Raw genomic sequence first — 18,953 nt, 5'->3', positions numbered from 1 at the left:
ACAGTACAGATGGACAATGACCCAAAACATACTGCGAAAGCAACCCAGGAGTTTTTAAGGCAAATGACCGAGTCAATCCCTTGATCTCAACCCAATCGAGCATGAATTTCACTTGCTGAAGACAAAACTAAAGGTAGAAAGACCCACAAACAAACAGCAACTGAAGACAGCTGCAGTAAATGCCTAGCAAAGCATCACAAGGAGGAAACCCAGCATTTGGTAATGACCATGGGTTCCAGACTTCAGGCTGTCATTGCCTACAAAGGATTCTCGACAAAGTCTTAAAAACTAGCATTTTATTTATGATTATGTTAATTTGTTCAATTACATTTGAGCCCTTGAAAATGGGGGGCCATGTATAAAAATGGTTGCAATTCCTAAACGTATCAAACAATATTTTTGTTCAACCCCTTAAATTAAAGCTGAAAGTCTGCACTTCAATTGCATCTCAAATGTTTCATTTCAAATACATTGTTAACATTGTGTCACTCTCAGTCAAAAACTGTGTCATTCTCTTATATCACTATTTGCACTTTTGGTTGGATGCTAAACTGCATTTCATTGTATAGTACTCATACTCTGCGAAAAGTTGAATCTAAACTAATCTAATCTAACCGTACATAGCTACCTTAACTGTACGTAGCTTACTGCTATCCATCTCCTGTATATACCTCTAACTACCGTACTAGCCATACTGCACCTATCACTACCATGTTTTTATATCACTTCTGGTTAGATGCTAAACTGCATTTCGTTGACTGGTACTTCTACTCTGAAATGACAATAAAGCTTAATCTAATCTAATCTAAATATTTCAAGAAAAGAAACAATGGCAACTTTCATAGTTCATTCATTGACTCAACAAACATAACATGAACTACATTTAATTGAAAGTTATCTTTTTAAACTTGAAGCTGCTGAAAACCTTGATGCAATCATTATGTCCTGGACAATCCAATTATTTTAGAAGTTGTCAACACTGGCAGCAAAACATGTACCGTCCTGTGACAGAATTAGGACACCCCATGAAATATTTAGTTTTAAGAAATATGGACATGTCATATTTGATTTTCTTTCCAACAATGCACACTGCACCTATCGTATCTGTACATATATTCGCCCTTGTCCTGTACATATCACACTGTACATATATCTTTACTGTAAATATCATACTGATATTCATGCAATATTGATATTCATGCAACTCTCTAATGATCTTCTAATCATTTGCACCTGATGTGGTGCACTTGATTCTAATTTTAGCCATTTGAAGTAGTAATACATGTGGGGGTCTCATAACTTTTGCCTCACAAGAAAATTGCATTTCTATTCATTACATTTTACAATATAATGTATAATATAACAACATATTTTAAATATTGTTTTCCAGTTTTATTTGTTTAGATATATTACCTCTGTCTCTCAGAGTTATTCAAATGAAGATCAAATGTCCATATGTTTAAATAGGTTGATGAAGACAAAGTTTTCATGGGATGTCCTATATAGCCTATATTCTTCGCATGACTGTATGAGGTCAGAATCAGCAGAATTCTGTCCACTAGAGATACACTTGGTCATCTTCCAGGATCATCCTTGCATGACAAGGCTATTTATTTGAACATGAACACATTAGTACAGTATTTTATTTTACAGTCCTATTTCCAGATCCTCGAGTTCTTTTAGGAGTTCACCCTCCTTTTCCATCTTGTCAAGCTAAAGGGAAAACAAAAATAATTTGAGCATTTCAACTATCCATTTTCCCTGATACTTGGAGGTTGGATACACTGTGAATGTGTAAGATGTTAACATGTGTTCACTGTGTGGATGGCAGGTGTAAGCAGCACATTAAGGTAGCAGCCACATGTTAGAAAGATTACCTGGTTCTTCTGCATGGCTTTCCCAGTGGCTTGTTGCTCTTTAAGCTCTTCAATAGCTTTCAGTTTCTGAAGGTAAGTTAGACGACAAACAGACTGTGAATAACTTGGTCAGTGTAATTACTCAACAAGTATGATATGTGACAGTGTTAAAAAGTCCTCAAGTAGGCATGGTCATTTCTCAGTTTTTTCCAGAACATGAAAGTGCAGATTGTAAGCTTTCAAATGATGTTTACATTATACATTGACATCTGAAAATAGTTGAAGAAGATATGCTTATTTGAAAGTTGGTCCACCTCAAATAAAATTAAATAGCGGAGAAATGTGCTCTGAATCAAAACACACACACAACAGCTGCTATTAGCTGGTGCTAAAAGAGGAACATCGCTACGAACATCTAACTGCATGTTTAGCACATCAGCACATAGCTGACCAAATGTATTGTAGTGTAGCTTACTATTGCAAATAGTTTTGTTGCAAACCCCCCCCCACCCGAAGCTTCCGAATACTGAATTGAGATTTAAACACCAACTTCATTCATCATTTTTTACCATTCTATTATTGTATTGCTCAATTGTATCTTGCCTAATTTTTTCCATTTCCATTTTATTTTCTCTTGCTGCTGCAATATCAACTGAGCCATAAGAACTTTACTCTCTTGTATGTATAATGGGATGTAATAAACTTTGGGCACACATGGCAATAAAAAAGAATGAATCTTGAACTATTATTATTATTATTATTATTATTTAGCAATTTAAGGTTTAATTTTAGGTTAGCTGACAACCCCACTGACAGATGACAGGTAGATAATGACAGGTAGCGTAATGGGGAAGTGGTTGTCTTGAGGGAGTGGTTGAGGTGGAGTTAACCAGCTATTGTTCCCACCCATTACCTACTTTGAGGGCAGATTTCTCGGCTTGGTGATTTGGGGGTATCAACATTCAAATATGCATGACTTCTTCAACTTGTTTCAGATTTCAATGTATGACACATCATTTGAAAGCTTACAATCTACCCTTTTATAATCTGGAAAAAACAGAAAAATTACGTTGCCAGACATGCAGACTTTTTCATCAAAGCCTGTCACATATGTGTAGGGAATATAAAAGGCTTACTACATGTAACCACCAAGTAGTTCAACAGTGTTACTCTAAGCTAGTAACTACACTAAACAAAAATATAAACGCAACACTTTGGTTTTTGCACACAGATTTTGCAAGTTTTGAGGGAGTGACATCTGTGGCATTGTGCTGTGTGATAAAACTGCACATTTTAAAGTGGCCTTTTATTGTGACCCGCCTAAGGCACATCTGTGCAATAATCATGCTGTCTAATCAGCATCTGGATATGCCACACCTGTCAGGTGGATGGATTATCTCAGCAAAGGAGAAGTGCTCACTAACACAGATTTAAACAAATTTGAGAACACCATGTGTACATAGAGTACAAAAGTCTTGGGTCTTTGATTTCAACTCGTGAAAGATTTGAGCAAAAACAAAAGCGCTGCGTTTATATTTTTTGTTCAGTGTAATTCCTGTTGTTTCTACCTTCTTCAGGTTCTTTATCTTCTTGTCGGTCTCCGGGTCGCCACAGGAGGGCGCTGCTGGGGCCCTGCTGGCAGGGGAGGGGTCTGGCTGGGCCTCGGGGGCCTCCGCCTTAGTCTCCTACAGTTAAACAACAACACAACCTTATTAATGCTGAAGCTTTCTACTTCTCATTCATCTACTGATTGATAGATCTTTATTTAGTCAGGACAGTGCACATTAATGAACAGTCACTTATACAGAGTATGGTGACAGTAAATATGTCAGACTTAGCTGTGAGCTAATTTGCATCCGTAGTCCTCATGACATAAAATCGTACAATAGATAAAAAAACAACAAGAATAATGGACAACATCACAACAGAATATAATAGGACAGGGGTCGGCAATAGGCGGCCCGTGGGCCATTGCTGGCCCGTCACCAATAATATTTGGCCCAGCAGATTATTTTGAGAATCCACTTTTTATTTGTTTTATTTTTTATTTTTTAATAATAATATCGGACCGACAGTCCCACATATAGCGGCTATAATGTCCGAATAGAGAATCGAACTCCACCTGAATAATGCTTATTGTACTTTTATCCATGTTGAGAGTGAATGACACAGGGACAGACAATCAGGCAGCAAGGTGCACCGAAGCGCACTGACGCTGAACCCCTCAGAGAGAATCATAAGCAGGTGGACAACGCGTCACGGTGCTGAAATAGCCGACATACCGTGTGTGGTTTGAACAAAATAACACGAGCTCAGTAAGCCATTCAAACGTAATGTTTACGTATATGTGACTGCAACACACATATGAACAGTAACAACGCAAATTCTGTTTAATTTTCTGAAAAACATTGAAAACAAAATCGGCGCAAACAAAAAGCATCTCCCATCGGTCAGTATTTGCTTGATATCTGGTGATATTGACGTCACTTTAATCCACAGGCAGTTCTCAAGGTTTTTATGCATCCATCGATTCCTCTCGTGCGTCTTTATCGCATTCATTGACGAAAAGGACGACTCGTGTATAGAAAGGGAACATTGTGAGCACGGAAAATGTCTCTCACAACGGCTTTGCATTGATGAAACCAGGTAGGATGAACGTATAGTTCGCTGTCCATTCCTCTTTAAATGCCCTGTTTCCACCGTCAACTTTCCTCTTTAGACCTTTGGAGAGTGACATTATGTTTCTCTTGCTAGCAGGTTAAATGTTTGGCTAACTTCACCCGGCACGCAAACAACCAATCCAATAATAATAATGTGACCTTGTCTGGGAGGAGGGGGGAATAATTATCAGAATGAAACTATGTTACATAATTATTAGAATAAGTTAGGCTACGCTACATCGTCAGTCCACACATTTATTATTCAAAAATATGGAAAAGTGTGAAACTACGTTTCAACGTTGTTGAGAATCACAACACAAACTCGCTAATCAAGCCAAAATACTGCAACATAATGGATTGGACAGCTACCTAGTTAACTAGAACACCACTTTACATTGTTAGCAGGTTCACAAAACAAGCTGTGTTAGTTGACTAGCGATGTGTACAGTCGAAAGAAAAGTCAAAGCATTAGAACGTGTCACATTTTTAAACAATCAATTACTTAAATTAGCCTTTGATTATGTTCGGGCCCGCCATCTAGTGGCTCCAAAGAAAATTGGCCCGAGGCCAAACCTAATTGCCGACCCCTGTAATAGGACATAAAACAATGAGTATGTGACCATAGGGACATACATGGGTGCAGTAGAAGTGCACAGGTTAAAAGTGCAAAATAAGACAGGAAATAAGGTAGTGTGATGGTACTGAGGGGAAGGTAGCTGGACAGTCTGTAGTGCAACAAGGGGAGGCCCAGAGAGAGTTAGGGTTGGGGGCATACAGGCGACACCTTTACCTCTTTTGCTGCTTTTTTGGCCTCCCGCTTCTTCTGGTTCTTCAGAGCCGACTTGGACTTGTCTCCCGTCCCTCCAGGTCTCATGTTCTGCGGCAGCTCCTCTTCATGCTGACAGATAAAGAGGTGCTGCTTTATTAACCTTTATTGTCCATCACTATTACTGCAGGTCTAGAATGACTATCAGGTCTAGCCTTCAGATCTTAATTTAATGGAACATATATACTTATAAAGCGCCTTTATCCAAAGCGCTTTACAACGGCTTTACAACGGCCTCTCATTCACCCATTCACACACACATTCACACACCAATGGTGGCAAGCTACCATGCAAGGCGCTGGCCCGCTCACTGGGAGCAATTTGGGGTTCAGTGTCTTGCCCAAGGACACTTCGACATATGGCCAGCCGGGGCTCGAACCGATCTGCCAACCTTGCGATCATTAGACGGCGGCTCTACCTCCTGAGACACCGGCTCTACCTCCTGAGACACAGCCTCTACCTCCCGAGACACAGCCTCTACCTCCCGAGACACAGCCTCTACCTCCCGAGACACAGCCTCTACCTCCCGAGACACAGCCTCTACCTCCCGAGACACAGCCTCTACCTCCCGAGACACAGCCTCTACCTCCTGAGACACAGCCATTAGCCCCTCTTAACTCACCAGTTTGGAGCTGGCAGAGATGGGTTTGCCCCGTAGGGCAGGGGGCCGGTAGGCCTGGGCAGGTTTGGCCTCAACAAGGCTCCCCAGCTCGCTGGCCGCAGCCTGGTACTTGACAGTTTTTTCTGGGAACGTCCCATTCGGGAACGGCTGCCAGTTGACCTCCCAGAGCTCTGTGCCTTTAGGCGAGTCCTGCTTGTACAGAACCGAGCCAGTATAGTGCCAGATCTTGTAGCCGTTGCTGACTCGTAGCCTGGGGGCGCAGGTGGCCGTCACGATGTGTTCACCGTCTGGACACCAGGCGAAGTGGGTGGAGTCAGGCACCTGGGGCTTGGACACCTGTTTCCACTTCTTAACATCCCACACCTCCATCTGGCCTTGCAGGTTCCCGAACCCGGCCAGCACCAGAATGTGGCCCTGGGGGCTGTAGTAGCAGGCGTTACGGGGGCCGGTGCCAAAGTCAAAGACGGGGTCACACTTGAGGTTGAAGACTGTGGCCTTGGCGGGCATGAAGCCGTAGACGACGCAGAACTCTGTGGAGTTAGGACTCCACGCTACGTCGTAGATCGGCCCGTTCTTCGCTGTTCACGACACAGATAAGAACAAACATATAACATTTACACAGAGATCACTAGAGGGCGCTTCTTTTTTTTTTGCCTGAATGCTACACAGAAAAACAGCTTTATACTATCTTATCCTGAAGTTATTTTGAAAATGTAAGGATACTGGGTGGTATAACACACATATCTAGGAAAAGTCATGAAAGGAGGGTCCTGAAATTTGATCAGTGCAAAGATAGATTTTTTTTTTTTACTCACAGGTCACCCCTCACGGCTCTTCTAGTGTTTAACCACAGAGCATCAAAAACTGGTGTCTTTTCTTACATAGTACAGCCATTTTGTAGACATCATTTTAACTGCAAACGGTGATGGGAGTAAAATAAGCGTTTACAAAAAATTACTACTCACGTAGCTGTACCCCAGCACTCTCCCCGTTAACGGCCAGGTAGTGTAACTTCTGTTCTCCATAGTACGACGCCCCTGTTTTATCCACCTCTGTACTAGCGTTCACCAACACAGCAGTGGCTGAATGAAAAAAAATAAGTAACACTGGAAATTTTACAACTGCAAAGTCATATTTAACCTTCTCCAAATGTCCTGGAAAACCAACAACAACATCCTCCATAACTCCAAAAAACATTAAAGCACAAATATATCTGTATTCAATGATGAACAAACCTTTTTGGTTCCACAGCATTTGAACCCTGTCTGACTTAAAGAAGCTTTTATTAGCCAGAGCTGAGGTTACGCTGTCAAAGTTGGGGTACTGGTAAAGCCGGACAAATGAAGGGGCGCCCTTGCTTCCAGGGACGTAAACAGCAACCTTTAGCAGATAGACACAAAAGTTAATTTCTACTCGTACAAAGTCAGCTCAGCACACAGACAACTGTGGGGGTTATAAGCAGCGATTTTTACCTTACTAGGCTGGGTCCCAGGGGACAGCGCAAACTCGGACACCTTCTGCAGGTGAAGCTTTCTGGCGATGTTGTCTGAAAAAAATAGACATCAACTGGTTAGATAACTTGTACCTTTACCTTTGAAAGTGCACTAGATAAAAAAAGTTCTCACAGTACACGCTTGGTTTATGAGGGTCTGAGTGTGTGGAAGTAAATAAGAACAGGGTTAGGGTTAAATGTATGCCAAACAAAACCTTTGATAGCAAAGTTTAACAAACTATACAACTCGATGCTCAAGCACTACTACAATTCCAACTGAAATAGTGGAGAAAAAATCCCAAATGCCCCAAAATGGTTAGAAGGAAATATGTTGAAATATGTTGCACACGAGAGCTGTACACAAACACTGTCACGAGGTTACAATTTAAACTACCCGCCGGCTCTCAATTTAAACTACCTGCCGGCTCTCAATTTAAACTACCCGCCGGCTCTCAATTTAAACTACCTGCCGGCTCTCAATTTAAACTACCCGCCAGCTCTCAATTTAAACTACCTGCAGGCTCTCATTTAGTTTGAACTGTTAGCCTAGCCAGCCACTCGTGTCTAAGAAAGCCAGACGTGTAAAAGCCACAAATTTGAAAATCAGAAAATATGACGAGGCATCTCTCTCCTTCGAGTTCACTTCTACTGAGGTCAGTGTGGAGGAGTGACCAGTGTGTGTACTGTGTCTGCGGAGGAGTGACCAGTGTGTGTACTGTGTCTCTAAACTCTTGCAGCTGACAGTAAAGTGAGCCGCAGGGAAGATCAGTAAGTTCTGTGTAGGCTTTTTTCAATTCATGATTTCCACAAGGAGGACATTTGTTAATTGTTATGTCAATTTTCTCTCCACAATTTAACTATTTTTAACTATAAAAGTTTTAACTATAACTACAATACTATAACTTGTAGGCCTATTGTTATTTATAGAGCGAAAATGTTGGATTTGCATACTGTCACAGAATGACGGTAATAGAATGGCTAAATGTCATTCTGTACATGATGATGTAGCTAAAACTGAGAAACAATAAGGTAGAAATATCCAATAGACACTCACATTAAGGTAACAATGTATTATTTTATCAAGTTATAACTTCTATAACTTCTATATCACATTAAAAACATAAATCTGTTTTCTTATGATGCTTTTCCTTGTTTGACCAGAAAGTCAAAGCCTTTATTCTTTTATTTGACACCATATTTGATATGCGTCACAAGTTTAACATGTTTGATATGTTTCACATGCTTATGTTAGTGGGCCTTACACAGAACTGCCCGATAGTAAAGTGCCTTACCAAATTTGTTGTCCTCAAAGAAGTGAAGTTCATTATTAACAATCCTCACTGCGACCTTCTCATCATCCGCCCAGCTGGGGCACCTGAAGACACAAACAAGGACACAGATACATGTGTAATACATGTGTATACAGGCTCGACATTCAGGCTTGTCTGGGACAAGTATATGACAAGTATATTTTATGTTGGGACAAGTGGACTTCCTCCTGCACTTCCGACGGACAAGTCAAAACAAAGAGAAATAATCCTCTTTTTTAGACCTCTTTGACCTATTCGCGGCACCATATGATAGCTTTTTGTCATCCTCGAAGTGATGAAATTAGGGATTCCACTGCCATACAGACAAAAAAGGAAGCGAATTGGCATTTTTCTTGGTTCCAGCTTTATTAATTTCCGTGTATGTGGTCGGACTGATTTCCTTGCATGATCTCGTTTTTAAGACCAAGCACCTCATTTTTAGACCGAATAACTGAAATCTGAGACCTTTTTTTAGGCCTTATAAATTGGATTGCTGGATTTTAGACTTAAAGGCTTTTTAAGACCAGCGCGGGAATCCTGTAATACACACACATCTGCAGACTTACCATCCCTCGACCTTCTTCTGGTAGAAGGCCTTGAGGCAGGCTCCATCCTTCAGGTCCCACAGCTGCAGGTTAGGATCTCCCTGTGGGTTGTCCTGCGACTCTGACATGACAAACGTTTCAGAACATCTCAATTAGAACATTGTCTCTTTTTCCCCATCGTTTGAAAGTCAGATTTGTATTCAACGCAACAACACTTACTGGCATATTGCTGCCATGTGGCCAGCAGAGTGTTCTGTGGTGAGAACTCCAACCTTGCAGTGTTGGGGAGGTCAAAAGACCTGACTGGTGATCCATCTGAAACCCTCACCACACTGACCCTGGCAAACAGAAGAAGGACATGAGAAACCACTATGGTGACCAGAGAGCTTTAGCTCTCAAGCAATAATTTCCTAAAATGTTGGGGAACAAATGATTTCAATTACTAGTAGATATGGTATGGCAACTGTATACTGGACACCATATGTTGTATAATGCAACTTACTTCTCTCCATTGCTCCACACAAACAATGTTCCATCTTTGCTGAAAGCAGTATATCTACTTTTCTGGAAGTCCCTGATAATGAAAGGTATTAAGCAACGAAATCATTAGGCTACTCTACATGAAAAACGCATCTATAACATACAACACCAACATTACCGACACCGTTTGCCTTGCTTATTCACCTTTGAAAAGCAGCATTTTCCTCAAAGTTTGGTGGTCCAGAGAGCAGACACGTCCCGTCCGACCCGCGGACTGGATTCACAAACACAAGACCAAACACACATGGACAACCAGATTAGTTTACTTGATCTACTACTCCTGAAAAAACTTATGAATTCAAAGTTACATTGCGTCACCAGCGGGTAGACCGTGTTCAATTATTATTCAGAACATTAATATTAATTAATTAATATATCTGAACAGTGAATGCAGGTTCTCCTGACAGCTGATCTGAGAACAGCTACTAAACTAACCAGCTAGTTAGATACAGTCAGTGTCAGTAGGCTACTTGATATTAGCTCAATCACAGCTCTGCTCCACGTCGTTACGTGTACGTTACTTTAACGTTATTGAATGTTACTAGACCGTTTGGGTTTAGTATGTAACAAAATCCAGATTGACGTCATGTTAATTATGAATCCAGTGTGTTCACTGCGAAATGAAGTTACCCACCTGCTAACAGAGGTGTGGGGGGCGCCATGCTGAGCCGGAAAGAGAATAATCGTCCAGAGGAAGTGAGCGTCGCTGGGAAGGGGCGTGGCCGGGAAGGGGCGTGGCTGAGAAGGGGCGTGACCGGGAAGAAGCGTGGTCGGAAAGGGGCGTGGCCACACTGCCACATCACCGTCAAACACACTGAGCATTCCTCACACATTTATTTATAGAAGTTGTACAACTATCTACTGATCTGATAATAGTTACGTTTTAAATGTAATCGAGTGAAATATGTCTACGTATACATTAAATATATATATGTGTGTGTGTGTGTGTGTGTGTGTGTGTGTGTGTGTGTGTGTGTGTGTGTGTGTGTGTGTGTGTGTGTGTGAGAGAGAGAAAGAGTATTATATATGATAAAACATATATTATTATTATTATTATTATTGTAGTTGTTGTTATTATTATATTATGATTATTATTATTGTTGTTGGTGGTGGTATTATTATTATATTTACTGGGTGAAAGCATGACACGACCCCGGAAGAAAGAGTATTATATATAATAAAACATATATTATTATTATTGTTGTTATTATTATATCATGATTATTATTATTGTTGTAGTAGTTATTATTATTATAATTATTATTATAACATTTTTTTTGACTGGATGAAAGCATGACACGATCACGGAATAGAGCTGTCCTCGTCCTCTGTAGGCGTGGTCTAATTTATGCCTACGTAGACCAGTCTACCGAGCCTCTAGTCATCTCTACACAGCTAGATCGATCGAGCCCTGATCCAACCAGACCAACGCTGACAGCAACTTCATATTATACTTCATCTAGAAGGCTGAAATAATACGATTTAAATATGGTGGCGAAACAGAGAATGCGCATGGCCAACGAGAAGCACAGCAAGAACATCACTCTGCGAGGCAACGTGGCCACGTCTACGGTAGGTTTTCTGATCTTCAGCCCTGGTCATGAGTTCTCTTTCAATCATGTACCGAGAGAGAGAGAGAGAGAGAGACAGAGACAGAGAGAGAGACTAGAGAGAGAGAGACAGAGAGAGACTAGAGAGAGAGAGAGAGAGAGAGAGAGAGAGAGAGAGAGAGAGCGAGACAGAGAGAGACTAGAGAGAGAGAGACAGAGACAGAGAGAGAGAGAGAGAGAGACAGAGAGAGAGAGAGAGAGAGAGAGACAGAAAGAGAGAGAGAGAGAGAGAGACAGAGAGAGACAGAGGGACAGAGACACAGAGAGAGAGAGAGAGAGAGAGAGAGAGACAGAGAGAGAGAGAGACACAGAGAGAGAGAGAGAGAGAGAGAGAGAGACAGAGAGAGAGAGATGAGTTATCTTTCAATAATGTACCGAGCTGTCCATTTCTAATATTTCTTCTTACATGTTTAACCAAAACAACGTGGTGAGTAGGCTAATGGACTGCCTACTAAATGTGTCCTGGTGTTAATTGAACCTATTTCTATTTCTGCAGAGAAATCCCGGGGATGAGAAAGTGGCGGTGGGACCGTGGCTTCTCGCCCTGTTCATATTTGTAGTCTGTGGTTCAGGTGAGAAATCAAATCGCAAGATATGTTTCAGTAATTGGGGGTTGGCCAGAAAATGTGGTTACTTTTCAGACTTTGTAGATTTGTATCATTAAAGTAACATGAGAGTTGAATCAGCCCAAACACATACATTTGTTTTGCATAGTGTTACTGTTACTACCCCCCACTCACACACACACACACACACACACACACACACACACACACACACACACACACACACACACACACACACACACACACACACACACACACACACACACACACACACACACACAGCTTAATATTAATCATGTTCTCTGATGTTTTTCCAGCAATTTTCCAGATCATCCAAAGTATCAGAATGGGCATGTAACATCAGACCATACCAGCATCAATGTTCAGCCTTCACCTATCCACCGACACCTTCACCTACGCATCCAGTGGTTTTATGTTGTTTGATGGATATCAACTGCCATCTGTCCCTCTTTTTTCTCTTCATTTTCTTTCCCCTTGTTTTGTACTGTCAAACTGGGTTAGAAACACCATAGTCATGTTCCCCTGGTGCCTTACGTAAATGAGAAAGACGTTCCAGCATTATACATTCCAAACCAGGCAGCCGAGTCACAGATCATCTAGTACGTCACACGGAGCTGAGACTGTTGTGATTTCCTTTGCTTTGTCTGTGATAAGTTCAGGTCCAAATGTTAAGGTGTATACATTCCATTGTAAAAAGGATGATAAGGAGCTGTCTTTGATCATGTTCTTTCAGGGAAGTATGTGTTTGCATTGTGGGGCAACCTGTGTATGTGTTGATTGAATTGCCAAATCTAAACAGTGTAATGTCCAGTCCTGTCAGGTCAAATTCCAGAACAAGTCACCACAGTGATCGCATTAAATATCTCAACTCCTAGTTCTGCTTGGTTGTGAACAGCCAGTATCTGGTATCTCTTTATAGTAAATGTATTATACAATGTCTTCTGTATTCCCAGTGAGTTATTTAGTCATATGATGGACATGAAGGTCTAGTAAATCAGAAGATTTGAAAGTAATGAAATATGCAACACTGTGTGTAGCATACACTAACTCTGCCTAAATAAACATCTTAATGGGATCTATCCTGTCCGCCTCCTTCTTTATGAAAACTAATTCAAACTATGATGTGCCGTGGTGAATGTTGTAGGCCTATTAGTTAGTCAGCTCTATTCGGGAGAGCGCATTGCAAGTCGACACTGACTTTAATTCATGTCCGCACACAAGGTAAGAGAAATATGGAGGACGGGTCGTGCCACATCGAAATGCAGTACATGTGTAACACTAAATACAATGGAAAAATACAGAATATTTGTGCCAAAATGAAATCAATACAGCCGTATTGTACTTTGAGATGTGTGCGTTGTAGAGGGCCTCTGTGAATGTGGCTGCATGCACCAAAAGGCTATCCAGGTACACCACACATGCATTTCACATTAACATTTTTGGCATTTAGCAGACGCCTTATTCCAAAGCGACTTACAATCAATACATTTGACTAAGCAAGTGAATCATCAGTTCACCAGTCGTAGCAGGAAGAGTAATCTAGCTCAGGCCCGGGGCCATTGGCAGTAGCCTCGTGCCACAACCCTGTACCAGTGGTAAATGAGTCCACAACCCCCTTCCTCTCATGGTAAATTGCTTCCTTCCATTAAACTTTCAAAGGTGGCCAGGCTATTGCATAGGCCGAATGGCATGACCATGAACTGAGGGAGAGAGAGAGGGAGAAATCACTGGGAAAATACTGCCCTTCACCTGATGTTCTTTTAACTTATTAACATAATATAATTATAGTCTATGTGGGGTTTCTGCTTTGAAATTCTGCTATTTGAAACAGATGTCGGAAGTATACTGTTTATTTAAAAAAAAAGATATACATATTTTAATGTAGACATTGAAACTGTAGTCTACGGCTGGTATGTGGCAGGCCATCGGATTTGGGCTCCTAACAGTTAAAAGCAATAATACTGTTTGTTTACTTGTTTGTGACATTAACAAAGACCACTAATTCGTATTCATATTTGACCGCGGGGGTCAAAGGGGGCGGGGCCATGATGACGCGGGGGCCAAACCCCCGGATGTGCTGCTCTGATGAATAGTCGTCACGGCTAGTGAGAGGCTGTGTTCGAAATGGCATACTAGCATACTACTCATACTAGATATGACGTAGATTTTGAGTATGCAGTGCGTTCACACTGTAGATTATGTGAAATTTGAGTATGCAAGAAATGTATACTAGATTTTCGGTCGGCTGGTATTGGCATACTTATTATGAATTTAGTAGGCAGTATGCAGTATATACTAATTGAGTATGCTAGTATGCAGTATGCTAGTGTGCCATTTCGAACACAGCCAGAGCTTTTATTTTGAAGGTGTCCCCAAACCGGAAGTCCCGTTAAATCTGCCGGCTTCGCATAGGTGCGCACAGTTTAATTCTACCACATGTGGCTCTACCACATCTACACACTACAAGCTTTCTTTCTCAGCCTAGAAACATTTGAACCTTGCCAGTTTATTTGAGGTTTTGACGAGAGTGGTTTCTCTCTTGATCCATCTCCCAGATGTCCCAGAAATGTGTTTTCTGCTCGGCATGTGGTTGAATGACTCCACGCTGGTCCAGAGGAGGAACTTGTGACGTTAGAATTATAAGGTTCTATCTCCATTTTTGTCAAAATCGAGTTGTTTACATAATATGATCCATTAGGTGTTTATTAATGCCTGTGTGGTGTTATTTTTAAAATGTTGACATTTTTGAGTTAGTAATTCATAAAATACAAAGGTTCCATCTCACAGAACATAATGGAATGTCAAAACTTTGACGCTCAATATCTCTGAACTGCCCTAAACGGAGATAGAACCTTAGAATTCTAAGCCCACGAACTGACAGCAAAGAAGTTCATCCTGAAGTCTTGAAGCAGTCTGTCCACTTGGACCTGATATGCTAGAACAGATCGCTCCACATTGAAAGCATATGAATGATGATGGATTCACATTCACATTCACTAAAGGAGTCAGAGACAATACAAAGTGCACCGACACAGCATGAGGAGGAGGAAGACATGACGATCAGAGAGTCTTCCAGCCAGGAGGTCATCGGAATCAGCTTCTCTGAGTCCACACCTCTGCTGTGGCGGGTGTCTGGGTGCAGGGCGGCCCGTGGAGAGGGCCTGGTGGGCACCCTGGTGGGCTCGCTGGGCAGACAGCCCCGGCAGAACAGCCGGCTGGGCAGACCCCTGCAGCTGATGCAGGAGGAGGGGAGGCTGCTGGCAGAGCTGGGCAGAGCTGCCCTCATCATCCCTGACCCCATGGACCCATTAGTAAAATAGCTCGTTTTTGGTTTGGTATAGTTAGTACTCACATGTACAAAATGTTGTTGAGATGATTCGAATGATACAATATATAGGCTAGTATTACAATTTGTTACAATGTATTCTCGTTTAGGGATAGTCCAGGGTTTCTAAACAGTGGTAAATTAACAGTTACAAGGGGTGTTACATATTATTTTATCTGAGGAAAAACAACATTGTCAGAGGACATGTCCTGTCTTTACAGGGTTCCCGAGCTGGTCTTAAAAAGCCTTAAAGTCTCAAATCCAGCAATCCAATTCATAAGGCCTAAAAAGGTCTCACATTCCAGTTATTCGGTCTAAAAATGAGGTGCTAGGTCTTAAACATGAGATCCTGCAAGGAAATCAGTCTGACCACATCGATTTATGTGGAAATGAATCAAGCTTTAACCAAAGAAATGACAATTCGCTTCCTTTTTTGTCTGTATGGCAGTGAAATCCCTGATTTCATCACCTCGAGGATGACAAAAAGTTATCATACTGTATGGTGTCGCGAATAGGTCCAAAAATCGTAGGTCTTAAATTTGACTTGTTGAAACTTGTAGGAACCCTGTTTTATGTGTTTGTATACAGGGGGAGGACGGTCAGGTGAGCCCGGACCAAGTGGAGAAGTACCAGTCTGGGCTGGAGCGCTGCTTTGAGGAACAGAATGCGTTGGCCTTACATGAGAGAAAGGCAGTGCTGCTGAGAGTTATGACTGAGAAACAAAAAGGTGAGGTCATCACTCACAGTCCATGCTTATTACAGGCCACACCTATTATTTATACATCAAGCTATGTCAGGGTTCCTGCACTGGTCTTAAAAAGCCTTAAAGTCTAAAATTCAGCAATCCGATTTATAAGGCCTAAAAAAGGTCTTACATTCCAGTGATTCGGTCTAAAAATGAGGTGCTAGGTCCTAAAAACGAGATCCTGCAAGGAAATCAGTCCGAACACATCTATTTACGTGGAAATTAATCAAGCTGGAACCCAAAAAATGCCAATTCGCTTCCTTTTTTGTCTGTATGGCAGTGAAATCCCTAATTTCATCACCTTGAGGATGACAAAAAGCTATCATATGGTGTCGTGAATAGGTCTAAAATTCTATTTAAAAAAGTCTAAAAAGGGTCTTAAAAGGTCTTAAATTTGACTTGTTGAAACTTTCAGGAACCCTGTATTCATACATCAAGCTATGTTGGGTACAGAGCAGAGCGAGCTGAGGTGTACTGTACCATAGTTAGTAACCATAGTTACTGTAACAGTTCTGGAAAGGACTATGTGAACATATAATATCTGAGCCAGCGCAGTGTTTTTAACACCTGAGGCCGTATTTCCCCTGTGGATTTACCTGCCCAGGGACTGCTGATGTAATTTAGCTACCCAGCTAATTCAGGGAGAGTCAATGACTGTCCATTGTCCCTTTTAAATAAACAAATAAATAAAAAATAAAGGACCGTGTGGGTTGGCCCTGTAGTGTGGAAAGCCTGTCCCAGCTTATCAAGTTTGTGATCAAGTTGAATTGATGTTATATCTTATTTTTCTCTTAGAAGGCTCTGGAAGCAAGGACAGTAAGAAAGTAAGACACCATCTGGACTCTCTAGATTTGGGATTTTCTCTACCACATTCTGCCATGGCGGTACAGCTCTGCACAGCCAGAGCTGGTCTGGGTCACTGTCCTGAGGAGCGCAGTTTCCTGGCAGCTGATTGGCCTACGCCCCAGGACGAGCGTTCCGAGACTAGGTTCTGTGTCTTCAGGGATCTCAGACGGAAGGGTTACTACCTCACCTCGGCTGGGAAGTTTGGGGGAGACTTCCTGGTGTACCCAGGTGGGCTCAGCTAATTACTTTTGACTTCTCTTTGATTATTATTATCTCATCCATTGTTCCCCTCACTGTCCCACCCTCAAAACTCAAAGGCTTCGGAGACTGTGCCTTCTCACGAGCTGCACCCCGCCTCTGGAACTCTCTCCCTCAACCACTCAGAGACTCACCCTCACTCTCCACTTTTAAATCCCACCTCAAAACCTACCTGTTCTCCCACGCATACAACCTCCCCTACCCCTATCCATCTCCCCTAACCCTGCCCCCCCCTCCTCCCCCCCTGGACATTGCTGTGTTAATTGTTCCCTGTGCCTGTTGCTTAACTCTGTGTTCTATGTGCTCATGTTATCTGTTGCTTGTTGTTTCTGTGTTTTCTGTTTTTCCCATATTGTCAACGTCTTTGAGCCCTGGAAAAGCGCTATATAAATACAATGAATTATTATTATTATTATTATTTGAGTTGTGTGCCAGGTGGGCTAGGAAGCCCTATCATTGGCATCAAAAAAGTCAAAAGAATATTTAAAGTGATCAGAAATGGCTGTCTATGAATCTCATATACATTCCCTTTCATTTTAGGTGACCCGCTCCGATTCCACGCTCATTTCATCGCTGTGTGCGTCTCTATGCCTGAAGAGATGTTCCTGAATGACATTCTGGCCATCGCGCGGCTCGGGTCCAACGTGAAGAAAACAGTTCTGCTGTGTTCACCAGGCGAAGGGCAGGAGGATGGGAGTAGTGGGGAAGTGGTGTACACATCCCTGCAGTGGAGTGGGATGATATAGCATCAGTGATGCTTTAGACTTGAGGATATGGAGCTAACAGACAGAGGGCAGTGTTTCAGAGGTTTTGCGGAGGGAGCTACTTATGGAGTATGACAGTCTGCAGCCATAGGAATCCTATTAATGGTTTGTGAGTTTTTCCTGTATGGTTTACACATTCAGGAGTTTATTTTTTAAAGATGCAAAGTCAATTCAAAAGCCATCACCCTTGTCTTTAGTTTTCCTTGCAAGAGAGTGGCATCCGCTGTGAAGTGTACGAGATGCGATGTGGTTTATGCAGACAGTGTTTTTATTGTCTGTATAGAGCTGTTTTCAAGGCACAATGACATGTGCATTAGGCTAATGTGAAAGTAGCATGACGTTATGGGGCTATTGCTGTCAGCTTATTTTTGCTGTCTAATTAAACCAAATAAAAATGTCTGTGTGCACAGAATTAATGTCATTGCTATGTCTTCGGCAACTCTAGTTTAGACTACACTTATTTGAAAGCGTTCAACTGTATCACCATCACGGAAAAGGTTGTGTAATTATAATGTTTTACCATATTTTATTAAATACCAGGCTACTATTGCTATTTCACAAATTGCATACTTTCGGCACTAGCCTATTGACGTCTCCCCTTTTTTGTATCGAAATTTGTTGTCAACCGCTGAAAGTTTGAATAAGGAGCATGAAAACAAGCGTTGTGATTGGCCAGAGGTGTTCAAAGCCGTGATTTAATAGAGATTAAGTCACAGTTAAATCAACTAACGTATGGTTAGTACAGTATACTGTATATACACTAGAGCATAGAGGACGCAGCATGACAGTTTGGCTACAGCCCAGTAAACTAAGAGTCCAAAAGACGTCCTCAGGGAAGCCGGAATGTGGGTTCAGATGACGTCTTTCTAGGACGTCCAGATGACGTCTTTCTAGTCCATAAAACGTCCTAAAGACGTCACCTGAACACACATTCCGGCTTCCCTGAGGACGTCTTTTGGACTCTTGG

The 18,953-nt window shown here is 41.8% G+C and overlaps 3 protein-coding genes across 3 annotated transcripts; 2 read left to right on the top strand and 1 right to left on the bottom strand.

Annotated features, from left to right (window-relative positions):
- Window positions 1-316: 316 nt before the first annotated feature.
- eif2a (eukaryotic translation initiation factor 2A) lies at window positions 317-10,513 on the bottom strand (the record flags this gene model as incomplete). The annotated part of the gene is made up of 14 exons (XM_080547245.1): window positions 317-1,713; window positions 1,878-1,943; window positions 3,425-3,541; window positions 5,307-5,414; window positions 5,965-6,542; window positions 6,930-7,046; window positions 7,200-7,344; window positions 7,437-7,510; window positions 8,749-8,831; window positions 9,333-9,432; window positions 9,531-9,649; window positions 9,814-9,885; window positions 9,996-10,065; window positions 10,486-10,513. 14 exons carry the CDS (start codon window positions 10,511-10,513, stop codon window positions 1,648-1,650), a joined length of 1,743 nt encoding a protein of 580 aa, XP_080403371.1. The 3' UTR covers window positions 317-1,647.
- Window positions 10,514-11,239: 726 nt separating this feature from the next.
- LOC308172588 (stress-associated endoplasmic reticulum protein 1-like) lies at window positions 11,240-13,096 on the top strand. Its single transcript, XM_080547498.1, has 3 exons — window positions 11,240-11,423; window positions 11,958-12,033; window positions 12,345-13,096. Exons 1-3 carry the CDS (start codon window positions 11,340-11,342, stop codon window positions 12,383-12,385), a joined length of 201 nt encoding a protein of 66 aa, XP_080403624.1. The 5' UTR covers window positions 11,240-11,339; the 3' UTR covers window positions 12,386-13,096.
- A 1,943-nt stretch (window positions 13,097-15,039) lies between these two features.
- On the top strand, window positions 15,040-18,367 carry tsen34 (TSEN34 tRNA splicing endonuclease subunit). The gene is made up of 5 exons (XM_080547329.1): window positions 15,040-15,367; window positions 15,490-15,495; window positions 15,934-16,100; window positions 16,914-17,192; window positions 17,763-18,367. Exons 1-5 carry the CDS (start codon window positions 15,102-15,104, stop codon window positions 17,966-17,968), a joined length of 924 nt encoding a protein of 307 aa, XP_080403455.1. The 5' UTR covers window positions 15,040-15,101; the 3' UTR covers window positions 17,969-18,367.
- The last annotated feature ends 586 nt before the right edge of the window (window positions 18,368-18,953 follow it).

This window comes from Nansenia antarctica, assembly GCF_963989245.1.
Source record: "Nansenia antarctica genome assembly, chromosome: 17".
Classification (NCBI taxonomy): Eukaryota; Metazoa; Chordata; class Actinopteri; order Argentiniformes; family Microstomatidae; genus Nansenia; species Nansenia antarctica.
Note: the sequence above shows the minus strand (reverse complement) of the source record. Positions and strands in the feature narration are given on the sequence as shown.